General features: G+C 38.0%; 2 protein-coding genes across 2 annotated transcripts in view; both read left to right on the top strand.

Annotated features, from left to right (window-relative positions):
* LOC120353365 (serine-rich adhesin for platelets-like) overlaps positions 1-15410 on the top strand; it is a 65337-nt gene extending 49927 nt beyond the window's left edge. Inside the window, exon 3 of the mRNA XM_039436785.1 lies at positions 10230-15410. Coding sequence (XP_039292719.1) covers positions 10230-13751 — 3522 coding nt within the window. The 3' untranslated portion in view covers positions 13752-15410. The remainder of the gene's footprint in view (positions 1-10229) is intronic.
* LOC111044463 (serine/arginine repetitive matrix protein 2) overlaps positions 10584-17091 on the top strand; it is a 151482-nt gene continuing 144974 nt past the window's right edge. The window contains exon 1 of the mRNA XM_039436784.1: positions 10584-16420. Coding sequence (XP_039292718.1) covers positions 14618-16420 — 1803 coding nt within the window. The 5' untranslated portion in view covers positions 10584-14617. The remainder of the gene's footprint in view (positions 16421-17091) is intronic.

Below are 17091 nucleotides of genomic sequence, written 5' to 3'. Positions count from 1 at the left end.
AAACTGTGAAATCTATCTTATCATAATTGTTTGTTCTCCCATCTTTCTCCACTTTCATTATAATATTAACCTTACGATACTGTCGACAAATCAACTCTGTCCAAAAACATTAAACATTGTGTGATCTACTCAATCTGAAACTGTGAAATCTATCTTAGCTTGAATGTCGACAAATCAACTCTGTCCAAAAACATTAAACATTGTGTGATCTACTCAATCTGAAACTGTGAAATCTATCTTAGCTTGAATGTCGACAAATCAACTCTGTCCAAAAACATTAACATTGTGTGATCTACTCAATCTGAAACTGTGAAATCTATCTTAGCTTGAATGTCGACAAATCAACTCTGTCCAAAAACATTAAACATTGTGTGATCTACTCAATCTGAAACTGTGAAATCTATCTTAGCTTGAATGTCGACAAATCAACTCTGTCCAAAAACATTAAACATTGTGTGATCTACTCAATCTGAAACTGTGAAATCTATCTTAGCTTGAATGTCGACAAATCAACTCTGTCCAAAAACATTAAACATTGTGTGATCTACTCAATCTGAAACTGTGAAATCTATCTTAGCTTGAATGTGTCAAAAAGGCAGTGACAAGGCAGAGAATTGGCAACACTGTTCTCCTAGCTTTCTCCACTGTAACGTAAACCTCACTATAGTCTCAACAAATCTCCAACATCCAAAAACATCAAACATCGTGTGATCCACTCAATCTGAAACTGTGAAATCTATCTCAACATGAATGTTTCTTCTCCCATCTTTCTCCACTGTCATTACAATGTTAACTTTACGATACTGTCGACAAATCAACTCTGTCCAAAAACATCAAACATCGTGTGATCTACTGAATCTGAAACTGTGAAATCTATCTTAGCTTGAATGTGTGAAAAAGGCAGTGACAAGGCAGAGAATTGGCAACACTGTTCTCCTAGCTTTCTCCACTGTAACGTAAACCTCACTATAGTCTCAACAAATCTCCAACATCCAAAAACATTAACAAAAATCGTGTGATCAACTCAATCTGAAACTGTGAAATCTATCTCAACATGAATGTTTGTTCTCCCATCTTTCTCCACTGTCATTATAATGTTAACCTTAAGATACTGTCGACAAATCTACTGTGTCCAAAAACATCAAACATCGTGTGATCAACTCAATCTGGAAACTATGAAATCTATCTCAACGTGAATGTTTGTTTTTTCAACTTTCTCCACTGTCCATTATAACGTGGACCTCACTATAGTCTCTACAACATCCAAAACATCAAACATCGTGTGATCTACTCAATCTGAAACTGTGAAGTCTATCTCAACATGCTCTTTGGACATGAATTCCAGGGTGGGTGACACTCAACGACCCACTTTGCCTCGAAAAAACAACATATGCCAACACTGTGTCCAAGCATAAAGCGCCGCAAAATTTATGTCAGCTGTTTAGTGCTGACTGCAGATTTTTTTGCGACGTTCAAAAACCACACACACATGACACCGCTTGAATGAGTCTGTGAATAGAGGTTGAAGAGAGATGGTGATAGAAACTGAATTGGGAATAAAGTGAGATGGTGATGGTGACAAAGTTGCGATTGAAGTGAGATGGTAATAGTGACTGAATTGGGATTGAAGTGAGACGGTGATAGAAGCCTTGACCAGATTTTGTAGAGACGGCGCCGCGATAAGCTGAATATCGGTTACCTTTTATGGCAACTGAGATGTCTTGAAAAGGTCTGGCCACCTTTATGTGGTGGTGATTTCCTTCATATTTGCCCTCACTCATTAATCGCTTGACTCATTCACAGTTGTTCAACCTTCCTCTCAATTATATTCGAGTTCTTGTTTGCGATGTGTGTAATTTATTGAATATTCTGTTGAATTCAAGATGAATTTGAGATGAAGGCTTCAGTTGTAGCAGAGAAATTGAAAAAAATGATTGTGTATCATTGAACCAGTAAAAGAATTAGTTTTTAAAGTAAAAGGAAATACCAGTAAAGAACAGTTTTCCAGTCGATGAACAGCTCTGAGTTGAATTTCTGTTTTCTTTCTCCAATCATTGTCTTCATTTGACAAACTGTCAGTTGAAAAATTGTTGTGCTTGAAGAATAAATCTTCAATACTATTTAAAATATATTTCAAGATTATTTAAAATCTAATCTATGCAAAATTTAATCAGTTGAGTAGCTCAGACGTGATGATGAAATCCACATTCGTGAATTTCCTATACCGAACGTGTATAAGCATAGCCACCTCTAATACACCTCTGTATTAGAGGTGGCTATGGTATATTGGTATAAGCCAGTTCTTTCCATTAAAACATCAAACATCGTGTGATCTACTGAACCTGAAACTGTGAAATCTATCTTAGCTTGAATGTGTGAAAAAGGCAGTGACAAGGCAGAGAATTGGCAACACTGTTCTCCTAGCTTTCTCCACTGTAACGTAAACCTCACTATAGTCTCAACAAATCTCCAACATCCAAAAACCTTAACAAAAATCGTGTGATCAACTCAATCTGAAACTGTGAAATCTATCTCAACATGAATGTTTGTTCTCCCATCTTTCTACACTGTCATTATAATGTTAACTTTACGATACTGTCGATAAATCTACTGTGCCTAACATCAAACATCGTGTGATCAACTCAATCTGGAAACTATGAAATCGATCTCAACGTGAATGTTTGTTTTTTCAACTTTCTCCACTGTCCATTATAACGTGGACCTCACTATAGTCTCTACAACATCCAAAACATCAAACATCGTGTGATCTACTCAATCTGAAACTGTGAAGTCTATCTCAACATGCTCTTTGGACATGAATTCCAGGGTGGGTGACACTCAACGACCCACTTTGCCTCGAAAAAACAACATATGCCAACACTGTGTCCAAGCATAAAGCGCCGCAAAATTTATGTCAGCTGTTTAGTGCTGACTGCAGATTTTTTTGCGACGTTCAAAAACCACACACACACACATGACACCGCTTGAATGAGTCTGTGAATAGAGATTGAAGAGAGATGGTGATAGAAATTGAATTGGGAATAAAGTGAGATGGTGATGGTGACAAAGTTGCGCTTGGAGTGAGATGGTAATAGTGACTGAATTGGGATCGGAGTGAGATGGTGATAGAAGCCTTGACCAGATTTTGTAGAGACGGCGCCGCGATAAGCTGAATATCGGTTACCTTTTATGGCAACTGAGATGTCTTGAAAAGGTCTGGCCACCTTTATGTGATGGTGATTTCCTTCATATTTGCCCTCACTCATTAATCGCTTGACTCATTCACAGTGGTTCAACCTTCCTCTCAATTATATTCGAGTTCTTGTTTGCGATGTGTGTAATTTATTGAATATTCTGTTGAATTCAATATGAATTTGAGATGAAGGCTTCAGTTGTAGCAGAGAAATTGAAAAAAATGATTGTGTATCATTGAACCAGTAAAAGAATTAATTTTTAAAGTAAAAGAAAATACCAGTAAAGAACAGTTTTCCAGTCGATGAACAGCTCTGAGTTGAATTTCTGTTTTCTTTCTCCAATCATTGTCTTTATTTGACAAACTGTCAGTTGAAAAATTGTTGTGCTTGAAGAATAAATCTTCAATATTATTTAAAATATATTTCAAGATTATTTAAAATCTAATCTATGCAAAATTTAATCAGTTGAGTAGCTCAGACGTGATGATGCCACATTCGTGAATTTCCTATACCGAACGTGTATAAGCATAGCCACCTCTAATACACCTCTGTATTAGAGGTGGCTATGGTATATTGGTATAAGCCAGTTCTTTCCATTATAATATTAAATATTCCGTTGAATTAAATCTGAATTTGAAATGAAGGCTTCAGTTGCAGTAGAGAATACGAAATAATGGGTTGAGTTGCAGCAGAGAAATTGAAAAAAATGATTGAGTATCATTGAATCAGTAGAAGAATTAGAGAAGAACAGTTTTCCAGACAGTTCTGAGATGATTCTCTTTTTCTTCCCTCATTCATTGTCTTCATTTATAAATAGCTGGTAGGTAACCCATGCACCGCAAGGGTCCAATTAAAAACTTGACAAACTGAAATATTGACGTACTAAATTCTTGAAGAATTTTAAAAGGTCCATAACCATCCTCGGTAGATTAAGAATCGTTATGCAAAATTTAAACAGTAGAGTAGCTCAGACGTGTTGATGCGTCATTCGTGAATTTCCTATCCCGTACGTGTATAAGCCAGTTCTTTCCATTATCATATTAAATATTCCGTTGAATTAAATCTGAATTTGAAATGAAGGCTTCAGTTGCAGTAGAGAAATTGGAAGAATAATTGTGTATCATTCAATTCAATTCAATTTATTTCCACATGAAATTACAAGTTTGCACTATATAGTTCAGTTACATTGAATCAGCAAAAGAATTAGAGAACAGTTTTCCAGACGATTAAGAGTTTTGAATTGATTCTTTTGTCTATTTTCCAATTATTGCCTAAATTTATAAAGAATTATTGAATAGATAAATAAGATTAGATTATGTAGCCTACGGCATCTTCTAGGAATAGGCTACTCATCTATCTTTCTATTGAATTTAATAGTACCCTAATAGTTTTATGGCATAATAGCCGAAAGATGTCGTGCCCATAAAAAGATGAGTAAAAGGGTACTAGTTGATAATTTAAAAAGCTTGGATGATGAATATAAATTAAATATTATCTTCTCTTAGATTAGAACTAACGTTATGTGGACTATTGGAAACATTCAAGTCGATGTTGACCATTTTGAGAAGCCAGTTGGAAATAATTCATTACAATCATTGCTGTTAAATATTACCACCTTATTCAATATGGATATCCAGCATAGTATTACCTCCACATTATTTTTTGTTGAATACAACTTGATTCCAAATCTGAATCCATGTTACATGGTTAGTGTGTATTGGAATCTCGTGATAAGACGTTTCAAATACTGAGAATAATGTAATTCATTTTTATCTGGAATTAGCGAGCTTCTATCCACTATCCAATCTTATTCTGAATACATCATCGATTTAAGAAGTTAGAAGAAGGAGTTGGACTCGCAAAATGGCGTCTACATTATGCGTCGACCAATCAGAATCGAGAATGGGCGTGTAGGCCTACTGCATGCATCGTTCTCGCTTGTGATTGGTCGAAGCTGTTTGACACAGCACCTGCTAGGTGGCAGCACTTACAATGACGATTATCATAACACAAGACAAGAGAAACTTTTTCTCGAAGAAGAAGAATAAGAAGAAGAAGAAGAAGAAGGGGAAGGAGCAGGAGAAGAAGACAGAAGAAGAAGAAGAAGACAGAAGAAGAAGAAGAAGACAGAAGAAGAAGAAGAAGAAGAAGAAGAAGAAGAAGAAGAAGAGAAGAAGAAGAAGAAGAAGAAGAAGAAGAAGGGGAAGGAGCAGGAGAAGAAGACAGAAGTAGAAGAAGAAGCAGAAGCAGGAGAAGAAGACAGAAGAAGAAGAAGAAGAAGAAGAAGAAGAAGAAGAAGAAGAAGACAGAAGTAGAAGAAGAAGAAGAAGAAGAAGAAGAAGTGGGGCGGAGAGAGAGGATAATCTCAGATTCTCCTATCGTCCTTAGAAGTTTCAGAAGTACAATAATTATTTCAGGTTAATATTGTGAAAGTGCATGCATCCTAAAAAGCAATTTCAAGGTCATGGGAGACAGAATGGAGCCATAGTCGTGCTCCTACGATTTTAAATTTGAAAATTTGCCAGTGAAGGGCTTTCTTGAACCAATTTTCCTGACTCCTGGGTGCCTTCTGGCATGTTGCTCTGCATAGAGATGACTGTATAGTGACATAGAATAAAACAATCTTCGTATAGATTACAATGTTAGTATAGATCATAACAATTGGAGCGGTCTCATCTAGGATATAGATATGATCTAGTTATATGCATATCCTCTCAAGACCGTTGAAATTTGGAACGCCGGGCCGCTCTATTATGTGCACATAATATCCTCCTCGCGTCACTGAATTTGTTATGACTTATTGATTGACCCAATCCAAATACTTCATGAGTAGGTACTATGGAGATCATATTTTATCATTATTTCGAATAAATAGAATGTAATATTTATCATGATTATTCAACTTCAAATTAATTTCAGTTTGTTTATCCTTTTCATATCATATGAAGATATAATATTATCATTGTATACTCAATCATATCAGGTATTTTGATAGAATCCCCATAACATGACTCTGAAACGTTCTACGTTTATAATTCAATAATAAATACCCAAGTTTGAATGGTAATGTACTATATATAGCGTATGGCATTTTGACACATTCACCTCTCAAATATGAATTATGTGCGCAATTATAATAATTGATTGTCATTGAATTTAAAAAAGTCAAAATATAAAACTATGCACATGGAGAGAACCAGTAGTTTTAACAACATAATATTAAATGATAAAACTAGACATTTATAAAGCTAAGTCCAAATCAGCGAGCCATTCAAGAGCTGCTGGTGCAGCATTTACAAAATCCTCAACAGCATGGGGATACAACCTGACAGGACAGACCTCAGAAATATGTTTCAAAGTTTGTTTTGGAGCTCCACAGTCACATTCAGGTGATGGAATGATCCCCCATTCATGCCGACTGTCCCTACAATGTACTGAAATATATGAATGGTTTCAATTATTGATAGATGAATAATATATGTATGTATCAATAAATAAATACAAGCAGTCTAACCCAGAGTGAATAGAATGCACCTTCTAACCTTCATTCTATACTCTTTGGCTCTGATCTGACATTGCATAAGGCATAACGTATTATATCATAAAGAAAACATACACATATTCTGTGGTATTAATGGATGTAAACAAGATAATTATGATCATGCTATACCATATAAAATTGTAAATGATAAATTACTTGTGAAATATTACTTTGTTGTCATATTACAAAACATGAACAAATGTTTGTGAGTAAAATTATACGTTGTTTAGTCTCAAATTACGTCTCATTTATCGCAGATGCTATCAATTTCCATACAGTAGTAAAAGTTGTGAGTCAAATGAAAGGAAGGCGCCCAGGTATCTACAGGTACCGCCCATGCATTCAATGCTGGACAACAAACTAGCCAGCAGTGTAGCGCTGTTTTTGTTCAGCACTTCTAAAGTATCCCATTATATTACACTGTTCGGCACTATTTTATGCTTGGAAATACAGATAGAATTCAGGCAATTCCCACAGACTTTATCTAGCGATACAATCTTGCAACGTCTCAACAGATAGGCCTAGTCGTGTCCACACTGAACAAATGTTCGACATACATGTTCGGCAAACATGTTTGTTGAGGAGCTCAGGGACAAAAATTTTAAAAAATTTGGACAATCATTGTATGTCAAACAAAAAATTACTGTTTTTCCAAACATTTTTTGTTTTGACAGCTGTAAAACATAAGACCTGTTCTTCCTACTTAAAAATATTTTTTTTTGTGATGCGTCCACACTGGCCACGGGCAAACATAATAAAATTTGCCCAAACTTTTTCTACAAACATGTTTGTTGAACATGTGTTCAGTGTAACAACAAATATTTGATGAACGTTTTTTTTAACAAGTTTATTCATCTGATACAGTGCTCTAAAAAGAGATTTTCTAAAGGCTTATATATAAAAGTATCTGAAAAGTAAGTAGGTTGCCTCTTTTTCCTTAGTAGGTTTCGGAAGAGTAGGGTACGAACAGAACGGTCCGATCGAGATGTAGGCCTACTTGTATAAATTTCTCTATGTGCTCTATGTTTTGTATATAAGTGCTCTAATATCAGGGGACCAAGTTTCGCTCTGGAGTACAAAAGAATAGAAAAGTTACCGGCTTCTGTGCAACCGGTACCAAGTACCTGATTAAATGATTGCAATAGTTCAACACTTCAACAGCTGAGTCATAAATTTGTTTCAGTCCCACAAACATGCACTCGCTCACACACTTCCATTATCGACAGACGACAAAATTATCAGCTGATTTTCCAAGGATGAATAAATATCATCCTTTTAATGTCTTTCAGCGAGTTTTCTCAGGGATGAGACCTAGTGCAATCGAACTATTATATCATAACCCTTCTATGTTCCAAATTTCGTGAGAATCGTTAGAGCCGTTTTCGAGATCCGGTGACATACAAACATATAAACAGAAATTGCTCGTTTAATAGTATAGGATAAAGAGGTTTTCCAAAGCCTTATTGATAGAAGTATCACAAGTAGGAGTAAGTTTCCTCTTTTTCCTTCGACAAACAGGTCGAGATGCAGGCCTAATCGTAGATTTCAGCTCGCTTGTGTTCTTCTATGCCAATATCAATATCCTATAGCCTTATCAATATATCAGTGCGTAAATGTTTTTTATCATTGCACAGCTGTTTAGTGGCATCGCTCTTCACCGCGACTTACTCGTGGTTTGGATTATTTAATTCAATCAATCTCCCACTTGGATTCTGATGTTTCACAACTAGAAGGACAATAATTCGAATATCGAACCCTAATCCCTAACGTCTGCTGGATACGTTAACCAAATTTATCGAATTTAAAGGATCATCATTTTCTGTTCATTCCTTCCTCGCTTCCTGGTCCTTTGAATTTTCCTTACTGAATGTATGTTACATTTGTTACTTGAACATGTATATATAGGATTCTTCTGAGTCATATTAGGATAGTAACAGCTTGTCTGAATATTATTTTGACAAATGATTTTCTCATGAGTCGGTACAATGGCAAAGCTGATTTCAGCTGACAAACAAGGAGTCAGGTATTGTCCGACACCCATATAAATTCGAATCTCAAGTGCAATGAACAATGGTACCTGACGAGATAACAGACCAGAGGAGGACAGACTCTTGGGTGACTGCCCACTTACATCTCTGTCTCTCGCCTACTTTCAATTCAAGCTATATTTTTTTCGGTTAAGCATCTAGAATTTATGCGATTTCTACTGAGTTTATTGTGGGTGGTTGAATTATCAACAATCATATTGTCATTAGTATGAGAATGGAAACGGCATCTAGAATAATTAGGATTCTTACTGAGTTATTATGGGTGGCTGAATTCTTAGGAGGAAAGAGTTTAGTACAGTTATACTATACGTGATACTATAGAAAATAAAATATTTAAGCTGTCGTCTTGGAACATTAGATCATAGAAAAATAAGAATAATATACAGTGTTCTCTCCTCCGTGATTAGATGAACGTGCGTTTCAGAACCCAACTTTACTTCCTTTGGAATTTCTCATTGAATTATTTAAAAACGTTAATCAATATTAAAAACTTCCAAAATTGTTGACTTGTCAATTTTGGTCACATTGAAAGATTTAGCCTAGATTGCAATTTCCATCGAGTGCAAATCCAAACAATTTATTTATTTATTCATTTATTTATATTTCTTACAAAGAAACACTGATTAGGAGAGAAAAACTAAGGATACTCCTTGTACTATTTCTCTCCCAAATTTAGATAACATTTTGAAAGTCCAAAATAGGGTTATGGTTTCGCTTAACTAAAATTCTCTTCCAATCAGTTGGATTTTCTAAAGCTGCGTACAGACCTGAGCTCAGGGCGCTTACATGCATTTCGCTTTTCGTCAGCTGATATCTGTATATTTGTAGAGAAGCGTAGAATCAGCTGATGAAAAGTGAAATGCGCGAGTTCGTGGCGCTCAAGTCTGTACAATCTTTACATTTACTGTATCTAATTGGAGTTGTTGAAAATTCAATGTAAATTGTGAGCTCTTATATCCACAAGTATCATTAATTTATTTATCAATTCATTATTTGCTTGAAATATGACTTGAATATCTTTCCATCAACCATTCTTAATATAGACAAATTAGTGATTATTGGTAATGAAATAGAAAAACATGATGAATCTATGCCTGAATTGTACACCGTTTATCACTTTCTCCACATCTCTCTTTTGAGATAACTGTGGATTTGCAATAAAATAAATCTCTGATAGAGACATTTTCATAATTATTTTCTTTTTTTATTTGGCTTTTAGCATGTTATGTGTGAACAAATCAACATCTTCTCCCAATCTAATGATCGAACATAACATGAGTAATATTTTAGATTGATCTTTGACATGTCATATAATGCGGGAGCGTTACTCCCTTGATGCAGTTTCATATGACGAACAAGTACAGTAAAGTAACACATACTTCAACTGCTCATAATAATGTGATTATAATTTCAATTGAATTTAAATTATTATTTCTATTGTTTCAGTGGCAACAAACCGAGGATTTCGGAAAGAAGAAGGAGATTCGAGCTCGCATGTACAAACTCAGAGAACAACGCCTCAAGGAGTTCTACACAACAGACGTGGCATCGGACATTGCACTAACTGGCAGGAAGCATGCTGCCACGCATCACGTCGACTCCATCGCAGATCAAGGTTTCATGTCGATGAAAACAAAGGAGATAAGAGACTCCGAGTCGCCGACCCGAGACATCCACAAGCGTCAATCCCAGAACAACTACTGGAACACAGTCCAGGAGTCCTACTCCACAGCCGATGATGGCGGCAGGCTCATAGACACCTACGAGAAATCGATGAGCGGCCAGGGAGTGAGTCCCGATGGCAGGACATACTCCCAGTCCTCAGCCAATCAGAAGCATCAACACTCCTCCAACCTGGAGGAAACTGAGAACTCAACGAAAATCGAAGACCAACAGAGCCGTTCTTCCCAGGCTGTTGTTGATGCACACACTAAAACCGACAATGGCGATGTTTACACAAAGGCATCCAAACAGGAGGAACAGAAAAAGAGTTCGTCATACACCACTAGCAAGACTGGAAATACAACTTATCATTCCTCGTCAAAGCAGGAATCATCGAGCTCCTCCAGTTACACCAAGCAATCGACATCTACTAGCACATCAAACACTTATCAGATATTGCCTTCAGGGGAACGCGTTCTAGTGAGTTCCACCACAGTTTCAAACCCAAGAGCAATCTCAGATGAAACCAATTCCACCTCTGATTCTCAAAATGTATCCAAATATCAAGACACTACAGATTTCATTTCAAACTCAAAGAGAGACAATCAAACATCATCAACAATCGCTTCTGATGTTAAGAGATCTGAGAATATTTCAAACCGCTACTCAGAAAGCACTAAATTCATCTCAAATGAGACAGCTGATGTTAATTCAAGGAACAATGAGGTGAAGAATTCCAACCAGACATACACTACCGAAAGCACTGATAGGAATGTTTGTGATAGGAGACAAACTACTCAGAATAGCAAAGTTGAAAATGAAAGTAGTAATGTTGTTGACCAGAAAATCATGTCAGAGCTTCACAAGCTCGATTCATATTTATCTACTCAGAATGCTACCGGCGCATCAACTCCAGTCAGCCCAAACAGTGTGACTGGAGATGCAGCCAACTGGACAGTGGTGTCCAGCTCAGATGGGGAGTTTGTCTACAAGAGTGACAAGGAGAGAGCATCACCAGGTGACAAGCCAGTACTCATCAAGCATCCCACCTCTCTCGAATTGCCGAAAGAAGCCACGGAAGGCCAGTATGTGACCACCTACCAACAGTCCTATCAGCCGAAAAAGATATCAGTGGAACACAGTCCAACCCATGATGCGTTTGCCCGATCTCTGAGAACCAGCCCTCCACCATCCAACACCAGGTCCTCATCGAAGGGATCCCTGGACCGAAGCAGTCCAGACAGGAAGTTCCAGAAAGGCGGCTCTCCAACTAGACGAAGCCCAGACAAGGAGAGGAGAGTGAGTGTGGCTGGAAGTTACACTATTGAGAAACCCAAGGAAGTCAAGCGTAAGGTGTCTGAAGCTACCTATGATATTCAGAAAGACACAACTGTCAAGGCCAAGAGGAAGTTCTCCACCACACAGGCAAAGTCAATCTCGAAGGTGAGATCTTCCACCCCTGGTACATCACCTTCCACAAGTCCTACCAGAATGAACAGAGACCGATCCTCTTCATCTGATTCGGAGTCTGACAGCTCTCAGTTGACTTACAATAAGAAAACCTCAACAATAAAACGGTCATCATCGAGGAAGTCTCCAGTGAATAAGGATCAAAGTTCACCTGAGCGTTCCCCCACAAGGAAAGCATCATCACCCACTAAATCCATCACTCAAGGTAGATCAACACCTGAATCGCGCCCCAGACCTTCGTCTCCAACCAAATCAGTTCCTGAAAAAGCAAGCTCACCTTCCAGAAAATCACCCTCCCCCAGTAATGCGAAGCCATCTGCAACCAGTCCTGAAAGGGCACCAGTCAGGTCGCCTTCTCCAACTAAAACAACAGGAATACTTCGTAAAGATTCCAAATCTGACTCAGCTTCAACCATTCTCATAAAATCGGAAACTGTATCAAAGAGTGATCAAATAACTGATGAAACACAGGAGACCACAACTAATACTCTGAAGAAGAAAACTGAGGATGATTCACAAGTATCTGAGTTCATTTCCAAGCTGAAACAAGAAGAAGAAACTCAGAAGAAAGCTATCAATTCATCACAAACCAAGCTGACTGATACTGTAGATGAATCAAATGTTGATGAAGATGTGAATAAAATGACTTATCACACCTCTGATGAAATAACAATCACAAAAACAAGCAACACTGATGAAGATGAAGGTGTGACAGAGATTACAACAAATAACATTGACTCATCTATCACGGATCGAGATAGTGTGAGGGAAGATTCAGTTTCAAAGGATACATCTGTTTCAAGAGAAGATGTTGTTCTATCACAAGGTGTTTTCAATAATGAAGTATCAAAAACAGAAACACAGGACTTCATCAAGAATGAAAAGAGAGGAACCACAAGTCCCTCATGTCAACCCAGCTTCCGAGATAAATCACCTGAGTACAGTTCAGAAGGTTCAGTAACTAAGGAAATAAAGGCTGCTAGAGGTATTGGTAAGAAGAATGTTTCAACTCCCGATTCCAGTCCTGAGCGAAGTGCTTTTACACCTATCAAGGAGTTCAGAACAGAACCAGAGTTGAAGGACAAAATTAATGTCAAAGTTCAGCCTTCAAAGTACCCAGCTGGAGCACCTTCTCCAGTCTCACCAAGACCATCTGACAAAAAAGTTCCAGATCAGACTGCAAAATCTCGAGAGTCTTCCCCTACCAAGTCAGTCTCACCATCAAGATCTGTTTCACCTGTGAAGCAAATCAAGAATAAGAGCCCTGTCCGTGAGTCCAAGTCATCCAGTGTCTCTCCTTACTCGAGTCCAGAAAGATCTCCAACCAAGAAAACCAAGCCTGCTGACACTCACAAGCCTTCAAGTCAACCCTCAAAGGACACTGACAAGACAAAGAGCGTGAATCAGAGAACCAATCGGCGCTCAAGCATTCCAAGAGCTGAGAATGTGACTTCTGTGACAAGGAAAGTGAGTGAGAAAAAGATAGAACTTTCAAGTAACAAGAAACCGACTACGAGGGTGCCTTCTTTTGAGAAGAGAGTTCCAGTCCAAAAGACTCAGAATGTGAGGAGTGACTCTCAATCAAGCATAACTAGAAAAACGGTTACAACAAGGAGTGATTCTCAATCAAGTGTCACTAAGAAGACTGTCACAAAAACGGTGAGATCATCATCTGCTCGTGATATGAACACACAAAAATCAACGACCAATACTCCTACCACTAAAGTCAAAACAACCGCAATTATCAATCTTCAGAGACCATCTAACAAGTCACTGCCTGTTCAGAAAGTTGCGAACAATGTTGTCAATGTAACTGTTACCACAAAAGGAAAGTGAATGAGGCAGGACCAAGAAAGTCCCAACCAATCCAATCCAAGCCTCAAACACCTAAACAAGCCACAACTAGAGTTGTTAAGAAAGAAGTTGTGCAAAAAACCTCACAGAAAACTGTCCACAAAGATGCATATGATGGCTCCAGTGATCGATCCACAAGTGTCTCCAGTCCAGAAACAGTCAAACCAGTTGATGTTTCTGCAACAAAGAAACAGTCGACTGTTGCATTGTCATTGATATGTAGCAGTGATGTAACATCGAAGCAGGTGAAATCTCACGATTTCAAATCTGAGATTGATGTTGAAGACCTGGAAGATGAGTTGCCTCCAGCTGAATTCCTTGTTGATGATTATGAAGATGATGAGGATAAACCTGTGCAACAGGTGAAGCCATCTGTCACTCCAAAAAGTGCTCCCAAAACACAGCCAAAACCAGGTTCTGTTGATAGAACAACTCCGAAATCAAGCCCAGCTAAGCCTTCCACAACTCAAAACAAATCTACTTTGAATAAGAGAGTAAGCAATGAGAGCTTGACGACAAGAAACCAGAGCAACAAGAATGTTACAGCTAAGACAACTGTTGTGAAAAAAGACACAGTGAAGAGTAAGGCTAATATCACACTGAACAACAGGAATAATGTTGTAACTAGTAAGGTTACACCTACACCAAAATCTACACCCACTAAGCAACGCCCAGCTGTCCCACCCAAGAAGAAATTGGTGCAAGATGAGCCTGAAACGTCATCTTCTGAAGATGAGGAGACAAATATTAAAGAGAATGTGAGTATTATAACAGAAGATCAACAGCATTACATTGATGAGTTGGAAGAAATAAGACAGAAGGAAGAACAAGAGTATGCAGCAAAACTGATGGCAACCACAAACCAAGAGGATTCACTGTTGTCAGTGATTGTTCAGCTTCCCAAGTCTTCTCGGGAGTCGAGCCCAGGTCACCCGGCTCACAGTCCCTTCTGTGCAGTGAGTGATGATGGAGGTGCTCATCCCAGGTATGCAGACCTTATCAGTGAACCAGAAGATGTCGAAGTAATCGATAAGACAAAGCTGTACGATTCTACCAATAAACGGTATGAACAAGTAACCGATCTGGATGAAGAGTCTGAAACGGAAGATCTAAATGTGAGTGTAGCTGACAGAGTATCAAAGTTCTTGGCCACATCCCAGGCTGTTTCATCCCCCAAGGAAGCTCCAGAAAAACCAACTGAGAGTCCCAAAACTGAGAGGAAGGAGGTGTTGAAAGCAAAGCATATGTTTGAAACAATAGCTAAGAATCAAACTGCACCGCCAGCTCCCAATAACAAGCCGGTTGATATATTGAGTAGGCCTTCAGTTTTCGAAGGAAGGCAAGGGGTGACTACTCCCAAGGATAAATTCGATACCTTCCCCAAAACTAAGGCAACTAAATCATCTGAAAGTTTGAATAAGACAGCATCAACGAATGATTTATTAGTTGAAAATCATGAAACTCATGTGGATATTGAAGAAAACACATCTCAACAATTCATCAAAAATGAAACTACAAATGTTCTCAAGGAGATCCAGATTGAGAATATTGATTCCAACACAAAATCTAATAAAATTATAGCAGAAGAGAAGAAGGAAACAACAACCAGAGATAAAACTAGGAAGACATCAAGTCCTGAGAAAGAAATACAACCAAGGAAAAGTTCAATCAAAGATACCCCTAAAAAGCAAGCGCCTGTGAAGTATCCAGGCACAGAAAACAAAGAGGCAAAAACTTCAGAGATTAGGGAGAGTAAAATATCCTCAAAGAAAGACTTCTTTGAAAGAAAAGCAAACGCAGAGAAAAATACAACACTCAACAAGGAGAGGCCTTTGAGGAAAGAACCTGCTAAGCCTAAAAAACCGTCAGATACTCAAGTCAAATCGACAGATTTCATCCAGAATGAGAGAAAAACAAGCCCATCTCCCAGGGCTTCTCCTGAGAGAAAGCCGGTGACAAAGAGGCCAGAATCACCTGAAGTGAAGAGAGCACAAACCAAAACTGTGCGTGAGAATTCATCCACTGAAATCACCACAAGGAAACAGTCCACTGAAAGAAGGAGTGAGATTGATCGGAAATCAGCATCAAGTCCCACAAAGGAGAGGAAAGATTCACCTCGAGCCTCTCCCGATAAACAGTCACCTGAGAGGTCAACTCCGAGGGAAAAGTCTCCTGAGAAGGTGGCGACCTCTTCAAGGCCCTCAAGCCCTACAAAGAAAGCACCATCTCCCGAGAGGTCAGCCCCTTCTGAGAGGAAGCCGTCTCTGAAAAGATCATCACCCGAGAGGGAAGCCCCTTCTGAGAGGAAATCGTCTCTGAAGAGAACTTCACCCGAGAGGGATACTCCTTCTGAGAGGAAATCGTCTCTAAAGAGAACATCACCTGAGAGGGAAGCTCCTTCTGAGAGAAAGTCATCACTGAAAAGGTCGTCACCCGAGAGGAAGGTCTCAGTTGAGACAAGGAGACAGTCACAGGAGAGAACGGTGGTTGTTGAACAGGGAGAGACGGTTGAGCTGAACAAGGCCGGACGATTTGGTGTCACTCTGAAGCGCACCGCATCCACCACTTCAGCTGCGACACCGCGGAGGTCGAGTACACCTGGCACAGAGGAAATCGAAGATATTCTCCAGCTGGAACTGCTAGAACAAATGGTCAGTTCAAATTAAATATCATCTTTCTCAATAGAGCTACTTAAGTATTAATCATGTCCAAAAGAAAACAAAAAAGTAGGAATAGTAATACTAGTTATTTCTACTAGTATTTATATTCGAATGAAATTTATTCTCAAACATCAAAAATAAAATAAATAAGCATATCATCTAATTTGAGAACCGTAGGTATGATATTACAATAACTGATAATACAATAAATAGAAGATAACACAATTCAATGGAAGAAGACAATGCCCACAATACATAGTTATAAGTAAAAATTCACATGGGCTACTTTTTAAATTAATAAAACAATATAAAAATCTTGAAGCACCCTTTTATTTTTAAAGAAACTTTAAAATAGTTAAACGTGTTTGAGCGTCGACATGAGTAGTAGACTACGAGTTGTCAATCAAATAAAATATTTTTGATTGGAATAACTCACCGGTTGTATCTTTAAAAAAGAATCAAAGTTGGTATCAGAAAATGATACAATACTTTGTAATTAACTATTAATAATGGTGAGTGAAATAATAACGAATATTATGCAGTAGCTTATATAATACAAAATCAGATAAGATTCTATTTAAGACATCTTATAATCGATCAATTTAATGACCGATTTATTACCGATATTATGCTGTAGAGCTTTCCTCAACTCATCATATTTT

This window comes from Nilaparvata lugens, chromosome 10, assembly GCF_014356525.2.
Source record: "Nilaparvata lugens isolate BPH chromosome 10, ASM1435652v1, whole genome shotgun sequence".
Taxonomy (NCBI): domain Eukaryota; kingdom Metazoa; phylum Arthropoda; class Insecta; order Hemiptera; family Delphacidae; genus Nilaparvata; species Nilaparvata lugens.
The sequence above is the reverse complement of the archived record's forward strand: the minus strand, read 5'-3'. Positions and strand labels throughout refer to the sequence as shown.